The sequence below is a fragment of the Eretmochelys imbricata genome, chromosome 6 (genome assembly GCF_965152235.1).
Source record: "Eretmochelys imbricata isolate rEreImb1 chromosome 6, rEreImb1.hap1, whole genome shotgun sequence".
NCBI classification, from domain to species: Eukaryota; Metazoa; Chordata; order Testudines; family Cheloniidae; genus Eretmochelys; species Eretmochelys imbricata.
In genome coordinates this window covers 83,887,815-83,899,744 of record NC_135577.1, presented here as the reverse complement: position 1 = coordinate 83,899,744, position 11,930 = coordinate 83,887,815, and the positions used below count along the sequence as shown (strand labels likewise).

General features: G+C 39.2%; 1 protein-coding gene across 2 annotated transcripts in view; it reads right to left on the bottom strand.

The window, feature by feature from the left end:
• Window positions 1–227: 227 nt before the first annotated feature.
• The window catches only part of NUBPL (NUBP iron-sulfur cluster assembly factor, mitochondrial), a 150,416-nt gene continuing 138,713 nt past the window's right edge, over window positions 228–11,930 (bottom strand). For both annotated transcript variants that reach the window (XM_077819011.1, XM_077819012.1), the window contains one exon: window positions 228–526. In XM_077819011.1, coding sequence (XP_077675137.1) covers window positions 464–526 — 63 coding nt within the window. In that variant the 3' untranslated portion in view covers window positions 228–463. The remainder of the gene's footprint in view (window positions 527–11,930) is intronic.

Sequence of the window (11,930 nt, the reverse complement as noted above, 5' to 3'; positions counted from 1 at the left end):
TATACAGTTGTGAGCCAGGGACTATAATCCTCAACATGCCATGGTCCACTTTTGAGTCTTTCTGCTTGGATGAAGATGGCACATTGTATTCTGGGACTGCAGTTTCCACAGGCTGAACCTTCACATTAAAACTGAGGGAAACTCCATTGCTGAATGATGCACTTTGTCCTTGTTGTTCAAGGATATTAAAAATCAGCAGCGGACAACCATAGCGGACAACCATGTCATGTACCATCCATTTTCCTTCTGAATCCTTCAATCCATTTGAATGTAACCAAATGATGTCATGACAAATATAAAATAACAATACTTTCAAACTTTGTTTCCTAAACTTCAAAATAATTTTTTTACAAATACAATAGATAATCCATAGAGTTATGTACTTCTGCTTGTTCCACCACTGCTTACACCATCGAATCACTTTACTGTTAAGTTCTGATCACCGGTACCCGAGATGAGCACATCATGCTGGAGGAGTTGGCAATCTCCTTACTATTTCAGTAGCTATCCTTAGATAGGCTTTGGCCTGTAAAAACAAAAACATATCTATTACCTTTTGTTTTCTATATGAAAGCAGAAGAAATATAAAAACTTCTGTTCATGCTATGTTCTTACACACACATTCAGAGAAGTATTTCAATTTCAGTGTTGCCTTTTTGCTGGTGAAATAAAATAATAATAATTAAAACTTGAGTGTTAGTAAGTATCAAGGAAAAAATCAACTCCAAATATGGTCAGTTATTTTTAAAATTCCAGTCCAAAACTCAGCTGAACAATCTGCCCTGTCCAGCAGGCAGAGCTTGTGTTCTTCCTGTGAAGGACCCCTTCGTCCCTGACAGAAAATGTTATTCCTCAAGTTTCTCTGTCCTGTCAAGTTGGTCGAGGTGCTGCATACACAATTTCAAACTTCAGACAAAAAACAAATAAAATACTAAAAAGCCAAGTAAATGACATCATTACGCACTGGGGTGCACTAAGGAGAATATGACAGAGTCAACAGGGATTAAAAATGAAAATACTTTTTAAAAGACCTTTTTTCCAAGAGATTCAGGTGGATGTCCAAATGGACCAAATTCCAAGTGATTAATGACCACCCCAGTAAAGGTCAATCACACACCAACCTATGGTGTGATGGTGGAGTCCCTAACAAGGTAGATGATGTCAGAACATGGACGCTTACCAAAATAACACTCAAGGAGACAGTCTTATTATATGTACCAAGGTCCTTTTCCATTAACAACTTTAAAAGCCAACAGAGCTAGGTTCATTATCAAACTGATCATAGATTCATAGACTAAGTCCAGAAAGGACCAGAACTCTGACCTCTGACATAGCACAGACCACAGAGTTGGACCCAGTAATCCTTGTATAAAGCTCAATAATAACTGGTGTCTGAACTACAGCATATTTTAGAAAGACATTCAGTCTTGGTTTAAAGATTTCAAAGAATGGAGAACCAACCAAGAAGGCTTGGTAAATTGTTCCAGTGATTTTACCTTCACTGTTAAAAATCTGCATCTTATTTCCACTTTGAATTCTTCAAGCCACTGGATTTTATTATGCCTTTGTCTGCTAGAATAGACCTCTCTGCTACTTAGCTTTTTTCCCCCTATTTAGATACTTATAGGTAGTGATCAAGTGACCTCTTAATTTTCTCACAATGAGCTTGCGTTTCTGGCCCACCCTACACTCCCGCTGTAATGGGAATTTTGCAGAGAATGTCTTGCCTGTTTTGTTAGAAAAGAAAGACATGGCTAGAAGGATCACCAATGTGTTACTCTCCCCGCCACCTGCACCCTCACCCACATGCTTCCAATACCTGGAGGCTACTCTCAGCCCCTCCATCCTTCTTTGTGCCATTCCCAGCCCCACTGCTTTACCACTGTGATATCAGGTGCACTTCTTGTTACTTAAGTGTTCACGTATCCATAGAACTGGCCCTCAAGCTTTGGGTACATAAGGAATGCAGGATCAAGGCCTTTATAAATAGTACACAAGGCGCGTATAATATAATCACAATTGATAAAATGAAGGGCCCCAGTGCTACAAAGACACATGATTAACTGTATTCTTGTGAGCAATCCCACTGAAGTCAATAGGACTACTTACGAGAGTAAAGTGACTCACTTACCTAAGTCTTTGCATGGTCAGCCTCAAGTGCAGTAGCAGTATGTTGACACTGCTAAGACTTGTTTAAAATAAGAACTACCAGGATGAACAACAGTATTTCCTATTCTGCAGTTCAGCTTGGAGGCAGCTTTTTCTTCTTTCAAAAGCAATTAAGAACATTAATACTGCCTAAGAGAGGTCCAAAAATGCAATTCTAATATTATAATTATACATCTGATACATCTGATGAAGTGAGCTGTAGCTCACGAAAGCTCATGCTCAAATAAATTGGTTAGTCTCTAAGGTGCCACAAGTACTCCTTTTCTTTTTGCGAATACAGACTAACACGGCTGTTACTCTGAAACCTGTCATTATAATTATCATTAGCTTTTTTTCAAAAGACTAGCACCTTTGATGTCGCTCATATTTCCTCCATATGCCCATTCTATAATGATAGTTTCTGTGGGTACTGGATAATGTAACTACATGAAACAGTAGCAGACTTCTCCAACCATTAATCTACCAATTTGTGCACTTATAAATCAGTGCTAAATCAAGGTGACAAATAGCTAACTGAAGAAACTCTACAAGAGATTCTGAAGAATTTAGTTCTGTTTAATCATTCCTACTACGTAGGAAATAAGTCTTGTGCTAGGAGTTACTTAACATTCTTCAACACATTGTCTTATTTGTACAGTTGTCATTTTGAAAAAGGCAAGCTATTTTTAAAAACAGAGTCCCAAATTATTGGGTACAATTCTTTTTACCATTTAGTACTATACATGCTTCAAAAATTCTTAGTTTACTCTATAAAGTGTTAAGATCTTTAACAAGAGAATGATTTAGGGTAATTTTATGATCAGCAAAACCAGCCACCACAACTCACTTTTATAGTCCCCAAAATATAGTACAGAAGAAAAGTATGGAGACTGCACAGTTATGATGCATTATTTTGCATATAATTATGATGTAACCCCATAAACCAATATTTTAATAAATTAATTTTCTACAATGTAGTTACAAGCAAGTCTGACATCACTGAGTGAAATAGAATGAAATGAAAATGTATTTAAAAACTTCTGTTCACAATTCACTAAGAAGTACAAACAGGAGGTATGTCATGGAGTTAAGTTATTTTAGTTAGACATAAGCCATCAGAATTATAAAGTCCCATTGCTGTACCACAACAGTCAAGCCTTCACTTTTCAATAAAATTCCCATCAAAGATTAGGGGCAATCCTGCTCCTCCTTATCCACAATATACATATAAAACCCAATGCACTGCAGAACCGATGTTTCTACTTCCAGAGCAGGAGGAGTCAGGGCACGGCATTCCAATAGAAGTAAAAAGAAAAGGAGTACTTGTGGCACCTTAGAGACTAACAAATTTATGCATCCGATGAAGTGAGCTGTAGCTCACAAAAGCTTATGCTCTAATAAATTTGTTAGTCTCTAAGGTGCCACAAGTACTCCCTGTCTTTTTACGGATACACGGCTGCTACTCTGAAACCCAATAGAAGTAGACTATACATCCCTTTACAGGCTATGGTGACTAAAATTTCGAGGCCTTGAAACCCAATTCATTTTTGAAACTGGGTTTTCCAGACCCTGGTCAAGGTAAAAAAGGAAACAAAGATTTTCCCTCACGGGATTTTCACTAGCTTTTTTTTTTTTTTTTTAAATGACAAAAACAGCAACTCAGCTAGTTTATGCAACCAAAACATGAATGTGTCCTAGAGCGGGGATTTTTCTAGAGAGCATTTTCCTCTTTTTCCACAAGGAGGGGCTGACTCATAGAAGCAGCTATCTTTGACTTATCTGAACACAACTTTCTGATGGGGAGAAGTGCATAATCCAACCATCTGGCCCAACCATACTTCTGTGCAGCCTCTGCACTTACTATGTGCAGCTGTGGTCTTCCCTCTACTCAGGGAGAGTAGATCAATCATCTCCCTGCTAACCATGTGACTGAGACTGTGAAGAGAAGACATTTTTCAATTACCTATATACCAGTAATAGGAGTCTGAGTAACAAGCAAGGAGAACTGGGAATGCTTACTGATGAGAAGAAATTTGATATATCTGGCATTACTGAAATTCGGTGGGATGACTCGCATGATTGGAATGTTATAATCACTGGTTCAGAAAGGACACAGTGAGCAAAAAAGGTGTGTGTGGGAGGGCTGGCACTCTACATTAACACCATTACCTGTTTTAGGAGTTACTGATAACTCAGAGCCACAGGATTTTTCATGCATACAGATCAATGTGCAAACTAACAAAGTCCAGGAGGGTGAATAGTTGGAGGCCTGTTAGCAACCACTGAATCAAATCAGAGAACAGGATGATTTAATCCTTAAACATATGTCTGCAACGTGTAGAAAATTAAATTGTGTTGTGATGGAAGACTTCAGTTTAGGAGACATATGCTAGAGGTCTCAGAGTTTCTAAAAATGATAGATGATAATTTTCTAACACAAAATATATTGCACCCAACACAAGATAACTATATTTTGGGCCTCATTATGATGAATAAAGATGAATTAATCACCGAACTGGAAGCTGGTGGTTGCCTTGGGACCAGAGATCATGATCTGATTACATTCAATATGGGCAAAACGAGGAAATCCCCACCCGGAGTAGATTTATTTGGTGCTTCAAAGGGGTTAATTTCCGAAAGCTAATAACAATTATGAGTGAAAATGCTTGGGAGCACAAATTTTGATGGAAAAGTCACGAAAATTGGGAGTTCTTTAAGAAGACATTATTAGATGGCCAAACAGTCATGATTCCACAGTCAAGAAAACTTTGGCCAAAAGCCCATCCTGATTCAGTGGTTAAGCGAAGGCAGCACTTAGAAATAAAAAAGCAATACATAACAAATGGAAAATGGGAGAAATAAATAGGAACTGATATAAATCAGAAGATATGAAGTGCAGAATACTGATAAGGGAAGCTTAAGACACGAGGAAAAAGTCCATGGCTGGCGGCGCCAAGGACAACAGAGAGCTTTTTACATATAACAAGAACAACAACAACAGAAATCCTAGCAGTGGTGCAGACCCATTCCTAAATGGAGATGATAATAATGCAGAAAAGACAGCAGTGTTCAATAAATATTTCATTTTTGTATTTGAAAGAAGCAGGATGATGTATTCATATCAGATGAAGATGATGAAATACTTTCCAGTCCACAGTAACTGAGAAGGATGTTTGAAGTATTTAGCTGCGAGCTTCTAACAATTATAAGTTTGTCATTCTGACATTGACCCTGGGCAAGATAATGAAGAAACTGATATGGGACTCAATTAGGGCTGTCAAGCAATTAAAAAAATTAATCATGATTAAATGCATGATTAAAAAAATGAATCGCAATTAATTGTGATGTTAAACAACAATAGAATACCATTTATTTATTTTGGATGTTTTCTACATTTTCAAATATATTGATTTCAATTACAACACAGAATACAAAGTGTACAGTTCTCAATTTATATTTATTTTTGATTACAAGTATTTGCACTGTAAAAAGCAATAGTATTTTTCAATTCACCAACTACAAGTACTGTAGAACAATCATGAAAGTTGAACTTACAAATATAGAATTATGTACAAAAAAACCTGCATTCCAAAGTATAAATGTAAAACTTTGGAGCCTACAAGTCCAATCAGTCCTCCTTGTTCAGCGAATCGCTCAAACAAGTTTGTTTACATTTGCAGAAGATAATGCTGCCTGCTTCTTGTTGACAATGTCACCTGAAAGTGAGAAAGGCGTTTGCATGGCACTGATGTAGCTGGCATAGCAAGATATTTACATGTCAGATGCACTAAAGATTCATACATTCCTTCATGCTTCAACCACCATTCCAGAAGACATGCATCCACGCTGATAAGGATCCAAGGCAGTGCGGACCGACACATGTTCATTTTCATCATCATGAGTCAGCTGCCACCAGCACAAGGTTGATTTTCTTTTTTGCTGGTTTGGGTTTGTAATTTCCACATCAGAGTGTTGCTCTTTTAAGACTTCTGAAAGCATGCTCCACACTTCATCCCTCTCAGATTTTGGAAGGCACTTCAGATTCTTAAATCTTGGGTTGGAGTGCTGTAGCTATTTTTAGAAATTTCATATTGGTATCTTCTTTGCATTTTGTCAAATTTGCCATGAAAGTGTTCTTAAAATGAACAACATGTGCTGGTTCATCATTCGAGACTGCTATAACATGAAATATATGGCAGAATGAGGGTAAAACAGAGTAGGAGATATACTATTCTTCCCTCAAGGAGTTCAGTCACAAATTTAATTAATGAATTATTTTTTTTAAATGAGCATCACCAGCATGGAAGCATGTCCTTTGGAACAATGGCCGAAGCATATGAATCTTTAGCACAGCCAGCACGTAAATATCTTGTGACGCCTGCTACAACAGTGCTATGCGAACACCTGTTCTCACTTTCAGGTGCCATTGTAAACAAGAAGTGGGCAGCAGTATCTTTCTGCAAATGTAGACAAACTGGTGAGTCTGAGCGACTGGCTGAACAAGACGTAGGACAGATTGGATTTGCAGGCTCTAAAGTTTTAAATTTTTATTTTTGAATGCAGGGTTTTTTGTACATAATTCTACATTTGTAAGTTCAACTTTCATGATAAAGAGATTGCACAACAGTACTTGTATTAAGTGAACTGAAAAATAAAATGTTTTGTTTTTTACAGTGCAAATATTTGTAATCAAAAATAAATATTAAGTGAGCACGTGTACACTTTGTATTCTGTGTTATAAATGAAATTGATATATTTGAAAATGTAGAAAAACATCCAAAATAGTTAATAAATTTCAATTGGTATTCTATTGTTTAACAGTGCGATTAATTGTGATTAATTTTTTAATCGCGATTAATTTTTTTGAGTTAATCTCATGAGTTAACTGAAATTATTCAACAGCCCCAGACTCAATTAATAAAGAATTAAAGGTGAATAATACAATTAATGCTAGTAACATGGATTTATGGAAAACAGACCCTGTCAAACTATCTTTTTTTGATGAGCTTACAAGTTTGGTTGATAAAGGTAACTGCAAAGATGTAATAGATGTAGCTTTTTTGTAAGTCATTTGACTTAGTACCACATGACATTCTGATTAAAAAATTGGCACTGTACAATAGCCACAGAGCACACACTGACTGGATTAAGAACTGGCTAACAGATCTTAAAAATAAGTTGTCAGTGGGGAATCAGCACTGAATGGAAGTGTTTCTAGTGGAGTTCCACAGGATTGGTACTATTCAACATTTTCATCAATGATCTGGAACTAAATATAAAATTACTGCTGATAAAATTTGTGGATGACACAGATTGGAAGTGTGGTAAATAATGATGAGGACATGGCAACCATATAGTGACACCTAGATCACTTGGTAAATGGGGCCCATTCAAACAAAATACAGCCAAATGCAAATCTATATATCTAAGAACCAGGAATGCAGGCCATACTCACAGAATGGTAGATCAGGAATTGGCAACTTTTGGCAGGCGGCCGGCCAGGGTAAGCCCCATGGCGGGCCGGGCCGGTTTGTTTACCTGCTGCATCCGCAAGTTCGGCCGATCGTGGCTCCCAATTGGCCGCGGTTCATCAACTCCACGCCAATGGGGGCTGCGGGAAGTGACGGTCAGTACACTGAAAAGCTGTACACTGAAAAGCAGCGACTTCTCAAGAGGATTTAGGGGTCATAATGAATAAGCCTCTTAACATGAGCCTCCCGTGTGATGCTGTGCTGAAAAGGGCTAATATGATGCTTAGATGTATAAACAAGGGACAAGTGAGTAAGAGCAGGCAGGTGATTTTATCTCTGCATATGCCACTGGTGAAACTGATACTGGAATACTGTGTTCAATTCTGGGCTCCGCATTTTTAAAAATGATGCTGGAAAACTGGAGAGTGGATTGAAAATTTGAAAAAAATTTGAAAATTATTCGAAAGCTAAAGAAAATGGATTACAGTGACAAATTCAACGAGCTCAATTGGTTTAGCTTTTGAGAGACTTAAAGAGATTAATCTGTTCAACTTCTCAAAAAGCAGCATGAGAGGTGACTTGATTACAGTTTATAAGTACCTTCACAGGGAGAAAATACCAGGTACTGAAAGGCTCTTTAATCTAGCAGAGAAGGGCACAACAAGAACAAGCGGTTGGAAGCAGACACCAGACAAATTCAAACTACAAATCAAGCCCAAATTCTGCACAGTGAGAGGGATTAACCCCTGGAAAAAACTACCGATGGAAGCAGTGTATTCTGTATCCCTTGATGTCTTCAAATCAAGCCTGCATGCCTTTCTGAAAGATATGCTTCAGCCAAACACAACTTATGCTTAAGTGAAACAAAAGTTATTGGACTCAATTACCGGGATAAGTGGGTGAAATGCAATATCCTGTGATATAAAGAAGGTCAGACTAGATGACCTAATGGTTCCTTCTGACCTTAAACTACATAAATCTATGACCCAGAGGACCGGGTATATACATCTTATCATTGGGAGGAATGTGTGATGTGCGTAAAAAGACACTAGGCTTTGAGGTGAATGTACACATCCCAGTGTGCCGTTGGCCCCTTTAAAACCGGGAGCGATAGACACATGGCACATGACTTGGAATAAGCATGTGACCTACAGGAAGCCAGACATAAGGCTTCCTGCCTCTTACACAGGGGCAGGCACCAGATGGGAGAGACTCAAGATTAAGGAAGGTCAAGTGTGGAACTCTCCACAGCAGTTAATAAAGGGCTATCAGGAGATGTGCCCTCCCCACTTCCCACCTGTGCAAAGCAGGAAAGGTCTGGTATGTAGTGTTTTGTTTTATTCAGAGCTTTTTTTCATCTTCAGTTTATTAATAAACCAACCAGGGATGTGGATCTAAATTCTAACATTTCAACTTTATTTGCGCTGCCTCAGCTGATAAATATCTGCCCGCTGATTTACACAGTGGTCAGAGAGTTGTGCAGAATACAGATCCATAGCTCATAACCCTGCCTAGGGATAGATAGCATGGAACACTACGCTTCCCCATCCCTAGATGTAGCAGCCATTGCTTGGCCATGTGTGTCCAGGTCCTATGAGATGATAACCCTTCACCATAGACACAAATCAGTTCCTGTGGACTGAACCAGGATTTGGGCAGTAAACATCAATATACACATACCAATGAATGGAACATAAAACTGTTGGTCACTTTTTAACAACGCATTTCAGTTTTAAAAGATTTCAGAAATGCAAGATTAATTTTCCTACATCAAGGTTAGAGAATAGTTTAATTAGGTGATTTGACCTAGACTTGTTTCCTCCAAAGTGATTAAAAAGTGAAATCTCTATCTTGGTGAGAAATTCAGTCGTTCATCCAAAGCTAATAAAATGGCAGTAACACAAACAACATATGTGAAAAGTCTAAACAGGATTTCCAATTATCAATACTCCCTTCATTACACAAACTCAACTCTACATATATTGAACTTTTTCTCCTATTCATGATCTTTTTAATGTGCCATCTGTAGACTTGAATAATACGGCTGAGTTCAGTTGTTTATTCTCTCATTACTAAGCAACAGAAGATGGCTTGCAACAAAAATAGAAACTTTTTTCTTTTTGGGTGGAAAGGGCATGGAGAGAGGAAGAGGATTTTGAGTTCGTATCCATCACTCACAGCTACCTTCCTATTAATACAAAATGATTAATCTTTAGAGATTATAGTTTTTCCTTTGTTATTTGGAGGCTCTCTAATAGGAATTAGTTTATAGTCCTTCTTTCTGAAAGCAAGCAGTTCATCTGTGGAAATTTAAAAAAAAACAAAAACCCAACAATTTCAAATATATCAATAACTTACTGGATAGTTACTTGGAGGTCAAAAACTCCTTCCTTTTGCTTGTGGGGCTGAGGGGAGCAGAAGAGCACAAGAAGGAGCAGAAATGCTTTGAAAACAGAAAGAGAGTGTGTGTAAGTAGAGCCTAAGCAGCACAGTCCCTTCTTCACCAATGCTGTGCGGCCTGGGCTCTGTCAGTATTTATTTTACAGGAGGGAGGAGGTATATTGCAAGGGAGAAGTGTTGAGGAGTTGCCACTCTACTTCTACACACACACGCACCCCTCGAAAACTGGCATATAATACTGCCAGACAAAAAAAGCGAAATTCCAGCTTTAGATTTTGTTATATAACCACTCCCCCTCTTTGGGGAGATGGGTACAGGAATGGTGAGCAGATAAATGGCAACAAAGTTCCTGAATCAGCAGAAGCAAGATGTATGGAAAAGTGTGGAGGGTTTCCTTCAGGAAAAGGAGTGAAATTTCCTGCGTATCTTTGAACTGTGTGCAAATGAAAGACACACACAAGGATCGATTTAAAACAGCAGGCTGCAACTCTACTAACTTAACAATGGAGAGGGGCACTATCGACCCACCCTCTCTCACATACTAGGCATTTAATTGGGTCCAGTGCAGAGTTTCCAGACTCCCACCATATACTCAGGGTAGACCCTCTTCAGTTTACCCACAGGACTCAACTAACTTCCAATCCTCATGCCCTCCCTCACACAAGAGGGGAAGAGAATGCCAAAGGAGACCTTGGTCTGCAAAGACTTTAGGTCTCACCTTCTCCTTACAGGCAAAAGGTCCCAGGTCTCATTTACCTCTGGGAGCGGTTTTTTTTTTTTTTAGCCTGTATCTGCACTGGCACATTCGGGGTGCCAGTAATTAGTGTGGTCACACCTTCACCCCACAGCCTGTTATGTATTTCATGCCTAATCCAATTCCTAAAGTCTCCAAGCCAAATGCCAGACCCTCTGTCCAACAGGGGCACTCTATCACATCTAAAAATTCAGGCACATGATACCAGATGTCCCTGAGCCACCCCATGTCCAAAGATGACTCTGACAACATCACAGTTCATGCTCTTCCAAGCCCTAACCGCATGGGCTGGTTTGACCACGCCTTGCCATACTCACCTTGCAAATATTTCTGACCGAATTAATCTCATGCTCTGTCAGTCTACTCCATCCCATGCCCTTCTGAATCCTAATTCACAAATTTACCCCAAGGCAGGCCCCCAGATCATTTCCCCTGAGCTGAGCAATCAGGATATTAGATGGATGTAGTTCAGACATCTACAAGAGCAGAAGAGGCATGAGCTGATCTGACAACATGCCCCTTCTCCCAAACCATTGCAGGTGGACAGCCTCACACCTGAAGCTCAGCTGTAACACATGCCAAGCTGACCGTCTGCTTATAGGTCATATTTCAGTCCGATTTACTTGCCTGCAGCCTCTGAGAGTTGAAAACCCTCCAGTGCTGTGAACAGCGCTGCACCCATCCTAAAAGAACGAATGCCATAATTTGCCAGATTGGGATCCAAATGGGCTAATGCCTCCCCCATTACCACAGCAAATGGTACCTAGTCAGAGGTATAAAGGGCCTTGCTCCTGCATCCACATGGTTATCACAAACTCTTTTACTGGACATACCTGTTCATACAAGCATTCTCTTAGCTCTTCTGTGGCTCCTTTTCTGGATTGATAGGGTTGTAAATACCTTAATTTTCAAGGGCACTGCTCCTTGTTTAAGTTGCACATCTACCAATTCGAGGGCACTCCTGGAGCTGTCCCCTTGACACTAGCACACCCTCACTAACCCTGAAGGCACTGAAAACAGCAATGACAAATGCAGCTTTAAACAAATCCACATGCACCCCAATGTAGGTAAAGCTTCCAATCACTGAAACAAATGCTTTATGGTTATGGGGTGCCTGAAACCTATGCAGCATCCCTCTCCTCTGGACCATCCCTCCA